The sequence below is a fragment of the Arachis hypogaea genome, chromosome 4 (genome assembly GCF_003086295.3).
Source record: "Arachis hypogaea cultivar Tifrunner chromosome 4, arahy.Tifrunner.gnm2.J5K5, whole genome shotgun sequence".
In the NCBI taxonomy this organism is placed as follows: Eukaryota; Viridiplantae; Streptophyta; class Magnoliopsida; order Fabales; family Fabaceae; genus Arachis; species Arachis hypogaea.
Genome location: NC_092039.1, coordinates 118,084,619 through 118,108,608, shown reverse-complemented (window position 1 = coordinate 118,108,608; position 23,990 = coordinate 118,084,619). Strand labels below are relative to the sequence as shown.

The window sequence follows — 23,990 nt, the reverse complement described above, 5'->3', positions numbered from 1 at the left end:
TTGTTAGAATTTGGTTGAATTAGTCCCACATTGCTTATGATAGCAAATGGAGTGGGTGGCCTAGGCTATAAATATGAGGCTAAGTTCTCCATATTTTTTGCACCAGTTGGAAACACTTAAAGCTTGTATCTGCCTTTTCTTTTCCTCTATACCTTTTGATTAGAGAGTGTTGTGAGGTGTAGTTAAATATTTGCTTTGAGAGTGTGGGTGTACTGGGGTGCCGGTATTAGAGAGAAAGAAGTCTATGTGTTGTAACAATTTTCACATAGTGATATTCTCTGGTTGTCATTTGGCAACGGTCGTAGTTTTTTCTCCAGTAATTGGAGTTTCCACGTTAAATTCTTGTGTTGTGATTCTGTCTATTTTATTTCTCTGTGAAATGTATTTTCTCAAGAGAAAATGGTGTATTATTCCCAACAAATATAATATAGTTAGTTAAAAAAATTGTGAAATGAATAAAAAATGTCACTTTGTTTACGATAATATTTTAAAGTCAATAAAAATCAATTTAATTAAAAATAATTAAAAATATTTTATTTTGTATTAGATATTTTATTTTTCAATTTTCTGAAATTATTTAATAATTTTAAATATAATAAATATATAATTATAAATATTATATATATAAATAATACATATTAAGTTAAATAAAGTAACTACCTAATTAGATTGAAAAAATAATTTGGTCTTTGATTATTTTAATATTTTTAAATTAATTATATTAAGTATATATTAAAAATAATTATTAATTTAATTATTTATATAAAACACATATTAAAATTTAAAATATATTAAAAATAAATTAAATAACACATTTTTTAATACGGTTAACAAAATACTTATTTGACAAATAAAACTAAAAAATAAATAGTATATTTAGAAACTAAATTTATAAATTAATATAAAATTTAAAATTTCAATACATTTTTATGTATTTTTTTAAAAAAATTTCAAACTTCTATTAATAATAAGTTTACTTTAACTTTTCTAAACACGTTACCTAAATTCAAACTGAAAATAACCAAATGGGTTAAGTCTACCACCTTGTTCTAATTCCAAATCACGTTGACTGGAACATTCGTGATTTGCCCATGGCTCCTAACTTTTAAGCATATTGACTCTTGATTGATACATTTTGTCCCATTTCTTTTTCAAAAAGAAAATTTGGAAAAGTTAAAGACAATTCTTTTCTTCACTTCTTGTTCTTAGCATTATAACAACATTTTGATAATCCTTTTAGCTGAATTTAAAAGTAAACACCATATTATGATTTTTAAAAAAAGGAATAGAAAATTTCAACAGAAAATGGGGAAAAACCCTAAACGCCCAAAATCAAAACCTGTGTTTTAGATCCAAAGAAACATACAAAAGCAAACAAGTAGTATCAAATATGAACTCAATTAGTCAATTCTACCTAATATTAAAAAAAGTTTCTTATTTGGAACAAAAAACTAACCTCAAAATCATTCACAAAACAAACTCTAAATTGACGGGGAGAAAAAATGGGAGACACCAATGTTTAGAAAAAGAAACCGAAATAGAAAACAGAAAAGTAAAACAAAATCAATGTGCCAACTTGTTCACGGGTTCACACGAGCGTGTTTTTTTTAACACTCCAGTTCCAATAACGTTTGAACTTCAATGTTCACACAAACACACCTAACACACTCTCTCTCTGGGGCACAGAAACTCGTACACTTTCTCTCTCCTCCACTGTGTCCTTTGATTGAAATGTAAAAGACTTTTACTATTGCTCCTACCGACACGTCCCTTCTAAATTCACTACCACCCCATTTCACCAATTTTGCTTCTTCCCTTTAAAAATCATTCCTTTCTTCATTTTCCCTTTGATTCTTCCTCTTTTTCACCATCTTTGATTCTGAGTTTCTGACCCTTCAGCAGCGAAGAGATATGGCTCTTGAGTCAGCTCCTTCTTTAGCTGACCACAACAACATTCGAGGAATTCCAACTCATGGTGGACGCTATGTTCAGTACAATATCTATGGCAACCTCTTTGAGGTTTCAAGGAAGTATGTTCCCCCCATACGCCCTGTGGGAAGAGGAGCTTATGGTATTGTTTGGTAAGGAACAAAAAAAGATTTTTTTTTTCTGGGGTTGTGGTTATTTTGTTGGATTGATTTGCTTCATCAGTTGGTTTTGCTGTTTGGTGTGTGTTTTGTGAAAAGGGTTGTCCTTTATTGATCTATTTGTTGCTTGCATCTTCTATTTTTGGGGGGTATTGGAATGGTTGACTTTGAAAGCAAGGAAGTGAATTGTGATGACAATCGTAAGCTTTTTGTTGAATCTGAATTTGAATGTAAGTGGGAGTTTACTCAGTTTAGTTCAGAATTTAGAATTTAGAAGTGGTTTTGTTAGTTATTTCTTCAGGTGGATGGTGTTGTAACTTATATTCAATGCTTTTAGTATTGGGGTTTGTGTGATTTATGAGCTGAATTTGAGCTATTAGCTGAGCTGATTGTGATTCTACAGTTCAAAAATGTACTATTTTTGGTCATTGATTGAGTTTCAGAGAAATACTTAATTGAAATTGATAGGGACTCGAGATTCACTCTTATGGAATTTATTTAGGATATAGTTTTGCACATTTTGTATTGTGCCTTACATTATCTTGTTTTTCAGCTTAATTTACTTTTGTTTGGAGCTATCTGTGTGTCATAACCTACAGTTTTCATTTTCTTTTTCATCTGTACTTGCCTTTGACTTGTGACAACCTATTTTATTGACTTCAGGTAACCATAAAATGAAATTCTTTTCTATTATTTCCAGAGATAAGGATCTATTTTCATATTGGTGAAGAAGTTGAGATACTTTCTTTGAGCACATCACAGCAGTTATATTATTTTCTCATGTTTGAACTTGGAGATAGGATTACAAATGAGTGATCATTTTAGAGCTTGTTTGAAAACCATTTAACATGAGAAAAGAATTCTATTTCCTTTAAGAAAAGAATTCATTTCTATTTGAAACTCAATTCCATGATTTGGAATGACTACAATATATTAATGGAATAGAATTCAAGTTTGAAGAGTGTGAGAGTTGATTTGGAAATCAGACCCTTTTTGGTCTGATTTACAAATGAAGGAAACATGAGAATTGGAATTCTCAAAGGAATTCAAATCATTCATTTAGTTGTTCCAAAGCCAGAAAAAAAAATTCAACTCTTGAGTGAAATCTAATTCCTAGCATTCCAAACAAGCTCTTAGGGGGGAAAAATAGTAGATAGATAGATCTAGATAATGGGGACGGAGAGATGCATTCTGTACTACTACTGCTATTGTTCTGCTCAAGCCGAAATTTAAATGCGATAAACAGTTCATTTTGATTGGCTTTTTATCTGGATACAAAATAAATTAGTACCTTTTTTATATAGAATTCACTAAATACCTTCTTAAAATTTTGTTTTGTTTTTTCTTTTCATTAAAGTACTTTTTTCCTATAGAAAAGCCAATCTAAAATCATTCTTATGGTATCTTTGGTAATGTTGACACTGTAAATAGTGCAATTCGTGGTATTTTTAGACTCATCAGTGTAAGTGGATGTATATACTTGTGGATGGTTATTATAATTTGATGCACTTGACTATTATATTGTCTTCAATGATTCATGTGATTTAGATTCTTCGTTTATAAACATTGTGATGGACTAATACTATTCTACATTTCCTCCAGTGCTGCTGTGAATGCGGAGACACGTGATGAAGTTGCCATTAAGAAGGTTGGCAATGCATTTGACAACAGAATAGATGCCAAAAGGACCTTACGCGAAATTAAACTTCTCCGTCACATGGATCATGAAAATGTAATTTTGGTTAACTTTTTGTCCGCATTCTTACATTTGAATCTTGTTTCCCTCATCAGTATTGCTTCTTTTCTTTCTCTTTGATTTTGGGATAAGGCAATGTCATTTTTTATCTGTTTGGAAATATGCATTTTCCTGTTTTTCATATGATTTTGTTCTTTTATTATTTTTCTCATATGTTAAAGCTCTTAGTAATGCATTAACCATGTGGTATAATTCATAGATTTGAACTCTAGATAGGATTCAAATTTCTAATGATTTTTTCCCTTATGCATACATTAATATACAATGTAGATGTCTTGGTTTATGTTTTTTAGGATGGAAATTCTTCTACTGAACCATACTGTTCTGTACTTCCATGTAATGTATCTGATTTTCATGATCATATAATTGAAGTTTAGCAACCCAAAACATGCTCTTGAATGTAGTAAATTAGATCATGTTAAGTGTCCTTTTTTGATGTTTGTATGTATGTTTTCTTAGGCATTTGATGGCGGAGTCAGTTTTTCACTTTTTCTTGTGCTTAAATGATAAAATGGATCGATACTTCATGCTTGTTTCTAAGCCAGCCAGTCTCTAGCTATATGTTCACTTTGATTCATGAAAGTTGATTGATTGGGATGTTGATATGATGATCTAAATTTTCTTATTTTACTTTCTGGTGAAGGTGATAGCCCTTAAAGACATTATAAGACCACCACAGAAGGAGAACTTCAATGATGTGTATGTTGTTTATGAGTTAATGGATACCGATCTGCATCAAATAATTCGTTCCAATCAACCATTGACCGATGATCATTGTCGGGTTAGCACAACTTCTTTTCTTTTAGGCTTTAGCATATGCATTTTATGGAACGTGTGGATACAAGAATGTTTTTACATTCCTAGGAATTTCACACTAAAAACCTTACATAGGAATGATTTTACAATGCAAGATTCTCAGGAATTTGAAAAATTTTAATGAACACCACGGTTCCTTGGTGAATTCTCCTTTGCCGTATTTTGGCCCAAATGTAATTATACTTTTTCTCTCACAGAAACTGATAAGGTATATTTTGCAGTATTTTTTGTATCAGTTGTTACGAGGACTCAAATATGTACATTCAGCAAATGTCTTACACCGTGATCTAAAGCCTAGCAACTTGCTACTGAATGCAAACTGTGACCTTAAGATCGGAGACTTTGGGCTTGCTAGAACTACATCTGAAACTGATTTTATGACTGAATATGTGGTTACTCGATGGTATCGAGCTCCAGAATTGCTTCTTAATTGTTCAGAATATACTGCAGCTATTGATATATGGTCTGTTGGTTGCATCCTCGGTGAAATAATGACCAGACAACCCCTCTTTCCCGGAAAAGATTATGTTCATCAGCTGAGACTGATCACAGAGGTATTAATTTGAGAACTTGGATGAAACTTTTTAATGCTGAATTCTGAATGCATGCTTTAATTTGTTTTTGTTTCTTCCATATATCAGAATTTTGGATCCATATATAATTGTTTTCACCATTCGAATTTGAATTTTTGTGTGACAATGTTTAACAATAAAATTTAAACTTGCATGCATGTTTCCTCCACTGGATTATCAACATTAGCATTTCTAAGTGGATCCTATGAACTTGAATTATCCATTACCTTTTTTTTTTCCTTATTATTATTATTTTTTTTTACAAAATAAGGTGGAGTAACATATGATGCATACTATCTGATACTTTGCAATGATTGATATAGGCCATGCATCTTTTTGTAGAGATTATAAATTCTCACACTTTATGTTGGATTTTCTTCTTGTTGAGAAATTTATGTATAGTGTTTTCCTTTCTTTTTTATTTGCTTTTAAAAGCTCATAGGTTCACCTGATGACGCCAGCCTTGGATTTCTACGGAGTGATAACGCTCGTAGATATGTAAGACAGCTTCCACAATATCCAAGGCAGCAATTCGCTGCTAGATTTCCGAACATGTCTCCCGGTGCTGTTGATTTGTTAGAAAGGATGCTTGTGTTTGATCCAAACAGGCGCATTACAGGTAAAACAACCTTCAATGATTTGTTAATTTAGAACAAACAGATTAAATAAAATTGTCATCAACATCAAGATCATTGTCTGAATTCTTTTCTCCTCTCAAGTTTAAATGTTACAAACTATGAAGTTATTATGGCATCTTTGTAATCCAACATTGATGCAAGATTGTAAAACTATTTTCTGCTGATAATGTATACAAGTTAAATTAAATCTGAAGTAGTCTTCTATAAATGCAGGATTTATTTTATTTTATTTTATTTTATTTCATTTTATATTTTTGTTGAATCTAAACTAATTTGTTTTGTTTTGTGTTGCTTTGCAGTTGATGAGGCATTGTCTCACCCGTACCTGGCACCGCTTCACGATATTAACGAGGAGCCTGTTTGCGCGAGACCTTTCAGTTTTGATTTCGAGCAACCATCATTCACTGAAGAAGACATCAAAGAACTCATCTGGAGAGAATCTGTGATGTTCAATCCTGATCCACCTATTTATTGAGAATTTTGCATTTGACTGTTGCATGTCCATAGTGAAAATACTTCATAACTGATGTGAAACACTTCTTAGGAAGTTTGTTAGTTTCCACAAGACATGAAACATGTTGGATATGTTGAGATATAATAATTTATTTTTTGTTTTATTTTGGGTAAATTATGTTCAGATTCAATGAGATTTGTTGTTGAGGTGTCTCTTCAGGTATTTGTAGTTTATGTTAGGGATCACACATTTGTGTTAATATGGAGAGAAAAAATAGGAATAGAAGTTTTCATTTGTAGAGACATAAATTGTGAGACAAAAATGTAATGCTCTAATACTCTTTTTTACATGCTTGCCTGTCATGAATCCTACTAGTTACTAGGATTATTATTTGGCTAAACTGCATTGATTTCTTTACTTATAGTTAGATGGTATTACATAGATACCTTTTTATTTGTAGGACCATACACTAACCTTTCAGATTCAGATATATAGGTTATATGGCATTTAATGTTTTTGTATTATTTTGAAGTGTGTAATTTTGATACACTCCGTATAAAATGTTTTACAAAGTCATTCAATCACATTCGTTTTTTTGGATGACTATTTACACAGTTAATGTAAATGGTGGTAATTTTGGTTGAAATGACGTTACGTAATTGAATTCAGTGTAAAACTATTTTACACAAGCATGACAAATTAAGGGGTGTTAAGTATAATTTTTCCTATTAGGTTGTTTCAATTTAATTTATCCTTACTGTATTGAGTCTTATGCTCAAGTGCATCAATTCTGTATAAGATCCTCATGTCATGATTAAAACCAGCAAATTTCTATTAATATTAGCTTTTAAAAACTAGCAGTAATATCAAGCCAAGCATAGGGAAAAGAAAACCATTTTCCATTTTCATTACTATAATTGCAAGGATCTCATATCTTAAACCCCAAGCTATCAAGATTAAAAAAGAAAAAAGAAGACAATAAAAACACTTCTCTCAAAACATATAAATATGGTACATAGGCTAAATACACCCCAACCATAAATATAGCTCATGAAACTAGGAAAGTAGCACAGTAGAAGCACATTTCTTAAGCTCCAAGCTATCAATAGGAAGAGGCTCCTGAGGAAAATCACAAGCTGAGATTTTTTGTGGACCTTGATCAGGTAACAAGCTACAAGGTGGAGGAGTAACCCCACTTGTCATCCCTTCAATATCAGCACAAGTCCAAGGTTGTTTCTTGGCCTTTGCAGACAACCCTATTGTCACATTGGCAATGCAAATTCCAGTAAAAGGGTCATTGGATATCCCTTCAAACCTTGCAGCAATGGTAACATTCTCAGCAACAACATCTCTATAGTTAATCCCCTTGATCTCAGGCAATGCATTGGGATCATAATGGCTATCGGCATGCGAATTGTAGTCGCCGGTCATCTTGAATGCCCATTTCATAGTGTGAAGGTTCATCCGTTTGACATATATGTCCCTCACAAACCCTCCTCTTCCTACCGCCGTCTTGATCCTTACGCCTGATTCTGTTTGGATTGCTGTGATGTCCTCTGCTCTGACATCTTGAATGCCGCCGGACATCTCACTTCCTAAGGCGATGGTTGCGCTGTATGGTGATATGCATGTTAGTCTTCTGATGGCTAGTTGTTTTGTTGGCCAACCGAATTTTATGCCATACTCGTCCCATCCACTCTTGACTGCAACACAATCATCCCCGGAAACTATGTAGCAGTCTTCAATTCTTATGTTTGTGCAGGAATCTGATAGGATCAAAATTGAAATGAGATAAAACATTTCAGTACAAACATTGGTAAATTAATGTATCAAAACCCATTGCAACCAAATACATTGATTTAAAGGTGAAGAAAAGTTATAAGGAGTTAGCAACAAGGCTCATCCTTAAAGACTCTTTATTAAGTAAGGAATGATGCACTCGTTAATTAAACAAATCTTTACTAACCTGGGTTGATGCCATCTGTGTTTGGAGATGAGACAGGAGCAATGATGGTGATTCCTTGCACAATAATATTGCTGCATAATGTAGAATATTTTGTTAAAGGAGAATTAAAGGTTAAAACTTTTGTTATAATTTAATTCAATGGAAGTGAGGGGTTACCTGCTGTAAACAGGGTGAACATTCCATGATGGGGAATTAAGGAGAGTTAGAGTTGAGATTTGAATGTTATCAGAGTACATAAGTTCAATGAGGTAGGGCCTTGTGTACTTCAACTTCTTTCTGTGGAACTGTTGCCACCAAAATGCACCCTGCCCATCAATGGTCCCATTTTCCCCTGTTTACCAAAAACCATCTCAATATTCTTTTTGGTACCTCATTAATATCAATATTTAATTATTTATTCAACAAACATCAATTCATCATCATCTCATTACTCCATTTAGTATATTAAAACTAGGGGTGACAATCGCTACAAAACCAGCCAAAACGAGTCCGTTTAACTTGCCGAAAAGGCATACTAAACTTAATTTAACTGAGGCCACCAAAGAAAAAATACTTGTCAAACCATCCCGCTTAATTCATATTTCATAGGCTTGGCATGACAGAACAAGTCGGCAGACACTTATAAATTTATGTTAATTTTTTGTTATTTAAATTAGTTTTTACCTTGTCGAATTAAAAAATATCGTAGATAATTCAAAGAACAAAAAATTGTTTTTTTAAATTTATGAATTTTATCAAATATTTTTTATAATTAATTAATTATCAAGTTATAAATTCAAGTTATAAATTTTATTTAATTAACTTCATAAAACAAATTTTAAACTTTTCAAAAAAAGCCATTTATGGCGGGTTGTCCTTGTCCACCAACAATACGGAACGGGCTAGAATTTTTAACCACCTATTTTAGTCTGACCCGGTTATTGGTGAACTTTTGACAGCCTGATTTTACCACCCTTAATTGAAACAAGTAAATTATGATAATTACTAATTAGTACTTTTTTTTTTTTGGAGATTCAATATTGAATCTTTGTACTTTTTTTTCCTTAAAAAAAAGGTTCATACCTGTGATGATAACATCAGTTAGATTTGTTCCAAATATGAAGCTTTGGTACCTTCCAGCTGGTGCATCTCTTCCTCTACCGTATGATGGGAGGGGCGAAAGGGTTGGCCACTCACTCATATCCTAAACCATTTTATTAAAAATTAATTAATAATTAAAAGAAAACATATGAAAGTGGCAAATTTAGCACATGTGGAAGCTTATGTCCTACTAAATAAGAAACGACGAAATGACGAAAGTGTAATGGACCACACTATGGCACCGGCAGAGTTGGTGTGTGTATTCCAAAAGGTGATAAGACAATGGTTTTTCTTTTTCACTTTTTTGCTTTCATGAATTATATTTAAGAATATTGTTCTCATATTTTAGGTTGGGCTAAAAGTGAGGGAACTTGTGACACCATTCTTTGCTTCCATCATTTTGTGAGTCACGTGATTCCTTTCATAAAACGTACTATTTCTATTTCATTAAAGGGCTATGTCTATATGATATTGACATTCTTTAATGAAATTCAATGAATTCTTCCAAAAATAAAATAAAATTGCCAACATATATCATTTCAAAAAATCATCTTTCCAATTACTCTATCTAAGAGTAGAATAGTATAGGTTGGCTCAATATGCAAGAAAAATTAGTCCAAAATTATTTATTTGGCCTGGGAAAATGTTCTAGCCAAAATTATATATGGCTAAAATATGGGTGGTTCAACATAATTAACAGCACTAACTTATACATTGATAAGGTGTATTTGGTTTGTGATTACATTTTTTGTTTTCTAAATTTTACAAAGAGAAAAAAAAATATTTAATAAAATACAAAACAAAAATTATTATTTTTTCATAAAAATTATTCAAATCAGACGCAGATTCGTGGTACACTATCAAAGGCAGGGCATATATGTAAATGTGTAGTGAAATAGTGAAAAAGAAACTTATCTTAATATTTGATAAAACAACTAAAGATGGAAAAAGCTTTGTTGGGATGGTACATTTAACAAATCTTTTTTTTGGTATGAAAATAAAAGTGGAAATATATTTTAATATTATAATATTTTGGTGTTTTTTATTTTTTTTAATATAAATTAGACAGTCTAATTTTTGTACCTCTTATAAATCAGACAATTCAATTTTTGTACCTCTACAAATCAGACTTCTAATAAATTAGACGGTCTAATTTCTATTTCTCTAATTAAACAATTCCACGTTTAAGAAAAATACTCTAACAGTTCACATTTCAAAAGAACACCATTACCACTCTAATATCAAAAACAAAAAGTGACATTTAACTTCTCAAAATTAGATTAGTGTCATGTTTCATAAAATACAAAAATACTAAGTATTATATAAAACGGTATCGTTCGTAATATCGCTTAATCTTAAAAATGGTTAGTTGATTTAGTAATTGATTATTGTGTATTATAACTTAATTAGCCTAGATTAAAGAATGAGTGAAGAAAAAAATTGAGATACCTGAGAAGCAAGTAGAACAGCATCTTTGTCAAGATAGAGTGTGAAGTGGCTGGTGAGGCTAAAACTTCCGGTGAGCCACTTGCCGGCCGGAACATAGAGCTCGGAACCGCCGTCCGAACCGTACTGACTCAGATTACTAATTGCAGCTTGAAATGCCTTTGTGTTTGATGTTTTTCCATCACCAACACCACCAAAATCCGTCAATGATGCAGTGTGTGCCCTGCAGTTTATTGCATTGTACTCAAATGAAGTTGTTACAATCTTGGATTTTCTACTCTCTCCAATCCCTGAACTTAGCATTGCCACAAAGAATAGAGCAAAGATTGCTCTAGAAACTGCCTGCATAAAACAATTAAATGATTCATGAAAACAAAAGTTTGTTTGAAAATGAAGAAGTGGGAAAAGGGTGTTACTTAAGCTTGTACCTTCATCATGTGAGGTTTCCACAAGAGCTTCATCTTTAGAAAAATGACCTTTTTAATTTGGATTTTGTTTATGGTGTATTTGGAAGAGTGATATTATGTCAGGTATTATTTATAGTGGAAGTTGTGTTATGACCAATGTCCAATAGGTAGTAGACAATTTTACAACTAATCAGAGTAAATTTTGTGTATCATCCAATGAGCGTGGAAACTAGAGACTTGGAGTGTTAAAATTACTCTCAAATGAATATAGCGAGAAAGTAAGAAAATAAGTATTTAATTATTTCTGAACTAAGGTAATGAAATTTGTATGCGATAAAAGTTATAAATTTAATAGGATTAATAGCTTACTTTATCATTTTAGATAGTCTTTCTCCTTTCATAACAATTTGAATTCGAGAATTTTTTTTTTCATTAAACAATTAAGTACTACTATTAATATTGCATACATACTTAGATTTTTAATCAACTATATTAGATGTATATTAAATTAGTTATTAAAAATACTTATTAGTATAAAACATACATAAAAAATAAATTAAACTACATTTATGTGCACATAGTATTTTTGGTTTATGTTCGATTGTTCGTCAAGATGCGAGTTCGGTTGGATATTGAGTCGAGAGCCACTACTGGTGAGAGGAAGGTTTTCGGACCTGAACGCAAGTTTTGCAAAGAAATGTGCTGCTACGATCGTCGGCGTGTCAGCAAATGAAACTACCTGTAAAGATACTCAAATGTTAAAGAAAGTGTCTATACGACGAGACGGTTAATTAGGGTAAAGATAACGTATCTTGGAAGAGGAGTAGATCCTTTCCTATTTATATTACCTTGTACTTGGGTGGATCTTCTGCTACGAACCCGTCTATTTAAAAGGCAGAAGCTTCTAACAACTGTTCAGGTCTTTTTCAGGAGGTAGAATAACACATAGTTCATTTTTTCGTGTATAAATTGATGACCTGTCGGGTCAATAGCCCGCAACATAAATTTCCAACTCTTATTAAGCTGAGTCTGAACAATTTTTAAGTGATTGATCGATGTTAAATTCATCTAATTTCTTTTAACTTCAATACATCGATATTATTTGATAATACAAAGTTTAATATAATTTTACATTTAAATGATACATTATTATCAATTTTAACTCGATGCACTTTAGACATTTCAATTATTACATTAGTTCCTAAAAGTTATGTGGTTTATACTACATAAGCGTTTTGTTAATTCTTAAAGCATTTGCTACTTTTTTTTATGCGTAAGGAAGTAATTAACTTAAGGAGGCATAACATAGAAAGGAATGAAAGTTGAGTGCAAGTCTTAAATAATAGTTGAACCTTGAAACATGATCCATTTATTTGTCTTTGACATCATTCTTTCTCCAAATTCATGAGTGCTTTTCTTATAATTTTGCCTATGCTTTGAAGGCTTTTTTTCCTTAAACAAAACTTGTTAAGGAATATAACAATCATTGTCAGCGAATGCTCCTTCTCCCCCATTACCCCAACGATTTCAAGTAGTAGACATAATTTCATTGAAATTATAAAACCTCTTATTTACCTGTGTTTACAATTTCTCGTCTTAATAATTGATGAAACATTGGCAATGAATTCATGATATCAGAGTAATATTTATGTTATAAAAGATAAATTACCGAAATAATATTTAAAAATTTATATTACAGACAATAATAATTTTAAAATACAAAGAGTAAATAAGTCTTAAAAGATCTAAAACTAAATAAAAAGAATAACTAGATACTAAATATATATTTTTAAATAAAAAAATTTTTTTCACTGAAAGCAGAATTTTTGCCAATGATCAATTTTTTTTTTAAGAAAAATAAAAATAATAGATTTAGAGATAATTTTTTTTACATTATTTTCTGATCACATCTAACGGTTTCTAAAAGAAAAAAAAAAATTGGATCAAGCGTACGAGTATTTTACATTGGAATATATTTTTTTGGTTATTCACTGTATATTTTTTTTAGTCAATAAATTAAAAATTAATTTATTATAAATGTGAATTTTAGATTACTAACGGAATATATATTTAATGGGTTAAGGAGACATATAGGACCCATAGAGGTTAAGCTTTATTGGAGGACTCACTTCCTCACACTGTTTGGTCTCGTGAGTGCCATCCCCACCATTGCCGACCCACTTCACGGGTGCACTAACCTTTTTCACCTCTCATTCTCATAATCTTGTTATTCTTATTCTTCGCCACCCATGTCATTAACTTCTAAAATAATAGAATATACTATAATTTCATTCCAATAATATTAGCTGATGCCCATAGCCGAATAGTATTATTACTTTATATTAGAATATTTGCCTAGGGCCTGCAATGTTCACTAAACTTAGCTTGACCCTCAACGTGCTAGTTAATCAGTTATCACTCACTACTATGTTATGATGCATAAAAATGACGCGGTACACAATATGATATGGGACAAATAAATATACAAATTTTAAAAGATTTAGAAATATGATATATGTATAAAATATAAAATATTTTTTAAATAAATTATAATAATATTTTAATATTTTATTATATTAAAATATAAATATTTTTTTATTATTTTTAATATTTGTTTTAATTATATAAAATATTTAAATTTTTTATGTTAATAAATAATAATATATATTATTCTTAAATTTTTTTAGAATACATATTAAAAATATGGTTAATTATGCTGATACGAAATATATTCAAGTGTATTTAAGTGTGTGAATTTTTTTTATTAAAATATATTTGAACATAACAAATATGTGTATCAAATAAATATCAATAAAAATTGTATTTAAAATGTGTTCGACGTACATATATAATAACTCAACAAAATATTCGTGTTTCATACTATGTTTAACAATATGTTACTTTTAACTTATTAAAAATGATTAAAACCAAAGAGTGTAGTTCTAAAAAAGCGATTAATCCTCTCTTAAAATTAGTTAATATAGTCAAAACTCAAAAGTAAGATACTTCGTCTGTTTAAGAAGAAATTATTAACTTCAGTAAATTTTATGGGTACGTAGTAGCATATAAACTAGAATTTTAAGTGGGAGCTCTAATTCATTTTTTAAATTTTTTTTCGTTCTAAATAAGCGTGTGTGTGTGTCTATATATATATATATAATGGAATTAAAAAAATAGATAGAAGGATAAGTTACAATTTTTTATTATTTTTCTATAAATTATTCCTATTGGACCTAGTATTGTATATAATGGAATTGTTCTCTCTTAGTACGTATTGGTAGGGCCTTTGCTTTTTGTGTTCTAGAAACGTGTCATAGCCGCAAATATTAAGAGCGTGACATATAATTAACATTTTGTGTTGCACTCCACTCACGAGTTACAATAGCACTCATCCATTGCCATGCTTCTCATTTTTCAATAGTGGGCCTTTGTCTTTGTGGATGTCATTCAAAGGCAAAGATAGCTTCTCTGCAAACAGCTAGGCTACACATTCATATAATTATATAATTAAGTTGACTCAAATTTAAATTAATTTAAGCGCATTAAATAGAAATTGAAAAACACGCGTTAAACACAAAAAATGTCTCGTTTTTTATTTGTGCTTCATTATGAACGAACATTACATCTTCAACACAAAACCAATACACCAAAACACTCATTCTCTTTAAATCTCTCTAAACACCACTCAAACTTCAATCACATTCTTTGCGAAAACCACTACTGCAAACGAATCGGAAGAAAATTTTGCAAGCAACAACTAGAAATAAATGAAAACAGCAACAAAAACTACAAAAGGTATGAGAAAACTACTGTTCATTTAAAATCTTGCAATGTCGCATTTCACCTAGTTTCATTTTAGTTTTACTGGTTTGATTTGCTTCGTTTAGTGGGTTGAACTATTGTGAATGATTTTTACAATATAACTAGAGCTTTAAGATATAGTTGTTTGTTCTTATTGGTTTGGATAGTTTAATTAGAGCTTTGTTACTATCTTAAGTACTTATTTTCCATTGAAGAACACTATTCTTATTGATTGAAAATTGATCATGATTTATTAACCACATGAATGTTTTTCGGTTCGGTGGCCTTTGTGATTTTGGTTCTGTGCATGAAAGATTTTCGGTTCGGTGGGTTGTGGCATATTAATTAACTTGATTAAGATATACATGCTTGTGGTTATTGATGTATTGAATGAGTTTTGTTTAGTACAATTGACATTAGAGACAACTCTTTCACTTTGATAAGACATACTACTGTAATAGTATTCTTGTTGATTGAAAGTTGATCATCATTTATTAACCACATGAACATTTTTCGGTTCGGTAGCCTTTTTTATTTTGGTTCTGTGCATGAAAGATTTTCGGTTCGGTGGGTTATGGCATTTTAATTGACTTGTTTAACATACACATGCTTGTAGTTGTTAATGTATTAAATGAGTTTTGTTTATGACAATTCACATTAGAGAAAACTCTTTCACTTTGATAATCTATACTATTGTAATAGTATTCTTATTGATTGAAAGTTAATCATCATTTATTAACCACATGAATATTTTTTGGTTTGGTAGCCTTTGTAATTTTGATTCTGTGAGTGAAGGATTTTCGGTTCGGTGGGTTGTGGCATTTTAATTGACTTGTTTAACATATACATGCTTGTGCTTGTTGATATATTGAATGAAATATTGACCAAAATTTTTATTATAGCAAAACACAACAAGAAAATGACAACAATGAAGGAGAAGGCACATTATAACGTAAGCAGATTAAATATATCCTCACATTTGAATAATATCTATTTTGTATTATAAATATATCCTCACATTCTGTTTCAAAACTTGCAGAAAACTCACTGTTGCAGATGCCAAACAAAGACAATAGAACAGTGTACAGGAAAATGAGTCAAGAAAAGAAAGATATTGTGGAAGAAATGGGATTTGGTAGTCTGGTACATGTGCTAGAAATGAACGTCTCTAATACACTGTTGATAGAATTGCTTGATCGGTTTGATGTAGAGAGAGGATGCCTAAAAACTCTACAGGGGACAATATACATAACTCCTCGGAAAGTAGCAGCTACTCTCGACATAACCAACGGAGGTAATACATTTTCTACTTATTGCTTATTTTCAGTTCATTGGTGTCCGTATAATTAAACTGACTGTTTTTGTCTTATTTTTACTATTAAAATATTGTAGAGAATCTTTTTCCTGAAAAGGTTGATTACAACAAGTTGAATCCAACAAACAAGAAAATATTTGACAGCGTCAAAAATATTTTCTTGGCAACTTCGACAAGGAATGTGCTGGATATGAGTGTAGAAGGGGAGGAGAACCGAAAAAATTCAAGAGGACTTTTGTTGTCTTCGTACAAAAGTGTTTCTTGCTCCCCACAACGGTAAGTGTGGCCTCCCCAATCCACAAGCCACTGATCTTTCATGTGGACAACATTAGAGAATGGGATTGGGCAAAGCATGTTCTCAACTTCTTAATGAAAGGAGTTGAAAATAAGAGAGAGGAAAAGAAACAGTATGTTGATTGCTGTATTTTTGTATTAATGTTGATATACTTCCATGAAACAAAGTTCTCCCGCCTGTTTGCACCTGATGCTCCTCCTGCACCACGGGTGGCCCATTGGACAAGGGAAATGATCATTGAACGGATTTCATCCGAAACAACACAACCATTGGTAAGTACTCTACTAAAATTCTCCAAAAAATTTGCTTTGAAATGCTTTTAGGTTATAATTAAATTATTTGCCCTACATGCAATTGTTAGTTTTGTTCATTTGAATGTTTCTACATTAAGAAATATTTTTCTTGATGAATAAATAGTTGTCATGTACTATTCGGCTCACCGGATTGTTAATTTGTTATTTTTATGATTAAATAATCGAGACTTTATTTCTGTTTTAGGGGCTTCTGTACAGAAAGCAAAAAAATAAAGAAAAAATAAAAACAAGTAACTTGGACAAAAAAGAAAAAGAAAATAAAATAAAAAGAAAATAAAAAGAAAAATGTTGAGACGGATTCTTCTTCAGAAGAGGAAAGACTTTTCGAATCTAAATCCAAAAGTCAGTAAGTTTAATTTTCATATCAATTCATTTAATTTGTATTTGCTTAAATTTGTTCTTATGCACTTGTTCTTATGTATTGCAGAGAAGAAGAAATAAAAAAAACACAACAAAGAAAAGAAAACAACCATTGAAGGTTGTTAAAAAATAAACCAAAAAAACAAAGCTTGTGCCTATAGATTCAGATAGCACAAGCGAATCTGAAAACGAGTAAGTATTATATAATTTCTGTGAGACGTTTTGTTGATTGCATATATATCTATTTTCGATTCGGTGGGCTTCTAAGTTTTGGTTTAGTAGTTTAATTTATTTCAGTTCGGTGGTATTTGTGGGTTTGGTTGACTTCATTGTTAGTGTCTTGTCTCCAGTATAAATTCAATGTGTTTATCTGTTTTACAGAGAAAATGAAATTGAGAAAACACCCATAATAAAAAGAAGAAAACAACCAGAAAGTGTGGCAAAAACACCAACCCAACCTGACAAGGAGTAAGTTTCTCGAATCATATTTTCTTTTACTGATACTTACATTTTAGGTTTTTTGATCCTTATTTTATGAACTTTCAGAACTGAACAAGCAAAAGACAATGCTGCCAAAAATAGAAAACGAGCATTGGAGATAATAAGGCAAAAAAGATCAAAGAAAAGAAATGATGGAGCTCAGTCAACAAACATTGCTCTGGATTAGTTTGACTCCCTACAGGGACAAAATGATTTCTCTCAGACGTAAGATTCAGTTTATTATTCCCGAATTCTTTTTCTTACTTTGCTTACTTTCGCTACAATATTTTCTAATTCCTCTGCTTTTAATCTTGGTTTCTAATTTTAATTTGTTATTTTTTTAGGAAAAATACCCTAGAAAGCCTGGTCAAATATTTTAGAAAAAAGAAAATCTTTCCAAGAAAGACGTCTAAAACTCCACAAGTATAAGTTAAAAATATTTATGTTACTCTTTTAAATTTAGTTAATAATTTTTATTTAATTAATCACAAGAAAATTGTGTTTAAATGTCACTAAAGCTACACCTGAATCTGAAGTATAAATTGTTGAGTTTTAACAACAAAATCGTTCTGAACCTTTGGAAGTGTGAGTTTTTCAATGTGCAAATTCTATTTTTCAAAATAAATTCTAATTATTCAACATTAACTTTATTTTTGTTTACATTCCTTAGAGCTCCTCTTGCATTGTCTCTTCCAAGTTCAGTTCAGGAAGAGTTGATGAAGGATGACTTCATCTATGTCCCTCCACAAGAGGAAATACAACAAATTTCTAATAATGAGTAAGTTAATAAATATTTATTCACCACATGAATCTTGTTCAATGTTTACTGCTTATAAATGGTTTAATTATGGTTCAGTTGAAACCAGAAATGAATTCAATTTGTTCTTGTCTTTGGACTCTCTTCTGCTTATTACAGTTGCCCTCAAGAAGCTGAAAAACAGGGTGTTACAGTATCTCTTACGAGTTCTGTAATTGAAGACTTATTGAAAGATGACTATGTGTATGAAGTTTCTAATGAAGAGTAAGTTTCACATAAAATTTTTTTTATTAATTTTAATGGTTGTTATTGAACTATTTTCTATTTAATGCAACAGCCCTGCAAAAGAACAAGAGCAACAAGCCCAAGAATCACCGGTGCAACAAGAATCAGAACAAGAAGCACCTGTTAATGTGTAAGCATTAAATTGTTTAATATCACTTTTATTTAATATAATTTCGGTTCACTGTAAGTTTGGATTTTGGTTCAGTATAAGTTTGGTTTTCGGTTTACTATAATGATTAGTGTAATTTTTGTTAAATATCATTGTTAAATATGATAATAGTTTGGGATAATTATAGAAACGTTTATTGTTTAATGAAGCAGACCTCTGGAACAGCAACAACAGTCTTGCGAAGAACCAACAACGCAACAATCCAAACAAGAAGCACCTATTGATGTATAAGTTTTACTGCTTATATAAATATCGATAATGTTTACTACTTATACATGGTTTAATTATGGTTCGGTTGAAATCAGAAATGAATTCAATGTGTTGTTGTCTTTGGACAGTCTTCTGTTTCTTATAGCTGCCCTCCAGAACCCAACAAGCAGGGTGTTAGGGGATCTATTACAAGCTCTGTTATTAAAGAGTTTTTCAAGGATGCCAATGTCTATCAAGTTTCTGATGAAGAACAATCCTAAGAACCTCCGGTGGCACGGCAATCAGAAAAAGAAGCTATAATCTTGTCATCATTTGACATGCATGTTACTTGCTTTTCTTTAATATCATTTTTGTTTAATATCATTTCGGTTCGTTATTAGTTTGGATTTGAGTTCACTATTTGTTTGGATTTCGGTTCACTATATTGATTAAATGTCATTTTTGTTTAATATCATTGTTAAATATCTATCATCCTGCAGTGCTGTTCAACCTAAGAAAAAGAAAGATGAAAGGCCTTCTTTTAGCTTTGGGATAAGTCCACCAGCATCTCAACCAACTCAGCCCTCTCAAGAGAGTGATTCACAGCTTAAATCCTGGCAGAGGTGGTAGTAGAGGCTGGAATGATAGCAGCATTAAAATTTGCTGAAGGAACATCTTCAGAACCAACCTTACCAGTGGCTCAAGTTTACAAAGTCCCGCAGAAAAAGACAAAAATCATGAACGAGCTGATTGAAAAGTGTTATCATTGGATGACACATGTGAAATAGACAAAAGATGGTACCAATAAATATGAACCAATATTTGTCTTGAAACATGAGGGACTCTACGAGGGATTAAGAGAATATTTCATGTCTCTATTGCCCGGAGAACAAGTTCATGCCGTGGTAAAATCCTCTGCCAATTGCGTTAACATTAATGATTTTTTTAAACACTCTTATATAGTATGTCTCATAAATTTTCATCCTGTAGGTGATTAGTATACACAGCTTGATTCTCAACGAAATAAAAACTAAGCGGTATCAAAATCAAATATACATTGTGCCGATGGATATTATGGTAAGAAAATTTCTTATTCACTACTTATTACTTTTTGGTTCAGTGAGAATGTTAATATTGGTTCACCTGATTCTTATGTCTTCTGTTGAGTTTTTTTGCATTAAGAAAACTTTTCTCTTGATGATTGAATATTTCTCACGTTTTATTCAGCATATGATTTGTGTTCGGTTCAGTGAAATGTGATTTAACTGATGTTCATTTTGTAGAATTTCATATTGGGAACATATGGCGTGACTTACATTGATAAGAGGACAAACAAAGCCCACAAGTTTGATATTCAGCAGTATGCCCACCACTGCCAGTTTCTTGACAAAAGAAAAATTGCATCGCATCCATTTGTAAGTTGTAATATCTAAAAATTCTTTGATAATTGTCTTGTTTGCTATTGTTTTGACTGAAATATTTTATAATTTTCTGAAACTTCAGATATTTGTCCCAATTTGTAATGGAGGGCATTGGTGGTTGTGAATTACTGATGTAAACAAAAAGAAATACTATGTCCTTGACCCTATCAACAAGAAGCCAGAAGAAATACCTGATTCGAGAAAGGAACTAAACAAATTTGTTGTAAGTTATTTTCTTGTAAATTATTCAAATTATTCTGTACATGAGAGGAGTTTGGTTGACTATTATTGGTTCTGTTTATTTACTTTTTTGTCTCTTTCAGGGTTTAATAATTTCCAAGATGAGGGTGTACGCTGGGGGAAACCCTTAATGGAGAATGCACTGGGAGAGGAAGTAGAGTATATCCAATTTAATGGTCAACGTACAAAGTAAGAACCTTTCTCTTCTATAGTGCTATTTTTAATGTGTTTTATTTTATATACTATTTATTGTATTATACTCAATTCTTGCTTAGCTATGATTGTGGAATATTCGTGATGAAATGGCTCGAAACAATAGATCCACAAAAAATAAAAAACGGGAAGAGATATAAACATAAAGCTTGGACACAAGTAAATACTTTCTAAATTAATAAACTTCTTTCTTTTCTTATTTCATTCAGTTAAGTTGATATTGTAACTAGAGCTTTGAAGTTGGTTGTTACTCTGTTCAATAGTTGTTTTCCATGTAGAAATACTATTCTTGTTGATTAAAATTTGATCATCATTCACCACATAAACAATTTTCGGTTCGGTGGGTCTTATAATTTTGATTTACCAAGTGAATGTTTTTCGGTTCAGTGGCATCCTTTTAATTTGTTCAGGGTTTAGGGTTACCTTTACTTGGTTTTGAAATTTGATCACCATTTATTCATAACATAAAGAACTTTTGGTTCGGTGGCTCTTATAATTTTGATTCACTAAGTGAATATTTTTCGGTTCGTTGGCCTCCTTTTAATTTGTTTAGGTTTAAGGTTACCGTGATTCCATTTTTACAGTATAACTAGGGCTTTGAATGAAATTTATTGTTATTTATTGTGATTTTGATTTACTTGATATTTAATGTGTTCAAGGTATAGGATTATTGTGATTGCATTTTTACAATATGATTAGGGCTTTGAATGATATTGTTCTTATTTCATTTGGGTTCATTTCTTATGTAACTAATTAATTTCAATTGAAATACAGAAAGACATTGATGACTCCAAATACCATTATCGTCCATATTTTTTGTTGCATGAAATAAACAAAATCAGAGACTAAGTGATTTCGGAATCTGAAGTAATAAGACTCACCAAGCCATCTGCTTTCCTCTCCAGCCCTTATTGTAAATACACATCTGAGGATTTAGATAGTAAACAACATATACTAGTTGTAATTAACAATATTTTGTTTAACTTGTTTAACGAGCAAAAAATGCATACTTCAAATGTATATATGTCAATGTTAATGTATATATCTATTCTTAATATCAATGTATGTATCAAATGTTAATATTTATATAGCTGTTGGAACTATCTGGTTGCTATTTTATTGTAGGTTCTCAGTGATTGCAATCACTGTATTTACGAATACATTTATAATCCAAAAGAACACAGTGAACCGAAATTAATACACTGGGCGAATCAAAAGGTAGAAACCCACTGAACCCCTGAACCCTAAAACCTAAACCCTAAACACTAAAACCAGATCCCTGAACAATGACCCTGAACCCATAAACCCTAAATCCCTAAAACCCTAAAACATAAACCCTAAACCCTAAACCCTAAACTCTGAACCTGAACCTGAACCTTGAACTTTGAACTCTGAATTGTAAATGCTAAACCCTAAACCCTTAGAACTCTGAAGCCTAAACCCTAGACCCCTAAACCATGAACCCTAAATCCGAAACCCTAAACCCTCAATCATGAACGCTGTGAACCGAAATTAATACACGAGGCAAACCAAAAGTTTGAATTAATACACATCTGGGGATTTAGATAGCAAATAGCATATACTAGTTGTAATTAACAATATTTTGTTTAACTTATTTAAAGATAAAAAAATGCATACTTCAAATGTATATATGTCGATGTATGTATCAAACAATGCAAACAATGCCTTTTTTCAAATGTATATATGTCAATGTTAATGTATATATCTATTCTTAATATCAATGTATGTATCAAATAAATTCTTAATATCAATGTATGTATCAAATAAATTCTTAATACCAATGTATGTATCAAATAAATTTATATATCACTGTATTTACGAATACAGTTATAATCCAAAAGAACACAGTGAACCGAAAATAATATACCGGGCGAACCGAAAGGTAGAAACACACTGAACCCCTAAACCTTGAACCCTAAACCCTAAACCATAAACACTAAAACCAGAACCCTGAACCTATAAATCCTAAATCCCTAAAATCCTAAAACCTAAACCCTAAACCTTAAACACTGAACCCTAAACCCTAAACCCGAACCCTAAACTCGAAACCTGAACCCTGAATACTGAACTCTGAACCCTAAATGCTACACCCTAAACCCTAAACCCTTGGAACCCTAAACCCTGAACCCTAGACTCCTAAACCCTGAACCCTAAATCCTAAACCCTAAACCCTCAATCATGAACACGGTGAACCAAAATTAATACACAAGGCGAACTGAAAGTTTGAAACACACTGAACCCCTAAACAATGAAACCTGAACCCATAAACCCTAAATCTCAAATTGACCCAAGCCCAAATAAATTTACCCGCCTCCAACGTCACTAAAATAAACGTGACTTCCACGCGTTTCATTATAAAAAAAAATTACTTCTTTTTCAAAACGCACAAAACCTATCCTTCTCTTTGAATCTCTCTCAAAATCACTCAAATTTCAGTCACGTTCTCTGCAAAAACCACGATTGCAGAAGAATAGCGAGAACATTTGTCAACGAACAACCACAAAAGAACGAAAACAACAACAGAGACTACAAAAGATATGAGAAAACCACTGTTCACTTAAAATCTTGCAATGTCGCGTTTCTCCTAGTTGCATTTTAGGTTTACTGGATTGATTTGCTTCATTTAGAAGATCCAACTATTGTGAATGCATTTTTACAGTATAACTAGCACTTTTATGAAATTTGTTGTTATTTTCAATCAGTTCAGTGGATAGTATAACTAGGGCTTTGAAATTGTTTGTTACTCTGTTCAGTACTTCTTTTGCATGAAAAAATACTATTCTTTTGCTTGTTACTCTGTTCAATACATTTTCATATCATTACCCTTTATTATAGTCTTAGACAAGGGCATGCAAATTTCAAGGATCCTCTTGGCATAATCGTATTGGAGGGAGAAGTCTAGGGTGCA

General features: G+C 31.4%; 2 protein-coding genes across 2 annotated transcripts; one reads left to right on the top strand and one right to left on the bottom strand.

Moving 5' to 3' along the window:
• Window positions 1-1,465: 1,465 nt before the first annotated feature.
• Window positions 1,466-6,723, top strand: LOC112797517 (mitogen-activated protein kinase homolog MMK2). The gene is made up of 6 exons (XM_025840500.3): window positions 1,466-2,081; window positions 3,690-3,819; window positions 4,487-4,624; window positions 4,881-5,213; window positions 5,667-5,850; window positions 6,169-6,723. The coding sequence occupies exons 1-6, from the start codon at window positions 1,912-1,914 to the stop codon at window positions 6,342-6,344; spliced, it is 1,131 nt and encodes a 376-aa protein (XP_025696285.1). The 5' UTR covers window positions 1,466-1,911; the 3' UTR covers window positions 6,345-6,723.
• Window positions 6,724-7,203: 480 nt separating this feature from the next.
• Window positions 7,204-11,647, bottom strand: LOC112797515 (probable polygalacturonase). Its single transcript, XM_025840498.3, has 6 exons — window positions 11,244-11,647; window positions 10,819-11,157; window positions 9,352-9,472; window positions 8,446-8,620; window positions 8,290-8,360; window positions 7,204-8,089 (listed from the first exon to the last, which is right to left on the bottom strand). Exons 1-6 carry the CDS (start codon window positions 11,274-11,276, stop codon window positions 7,380-7,382), a joined length of 1,449 nt encoding a protein of 482 aa, XP_025696283.1. The 5' UTR covers window positions 11,277-11,647; the 3' UTR covers window positions 7,204-7,379.
• Window positions 11,648-23,990: the final 12,343 nt, after the last annotated feature.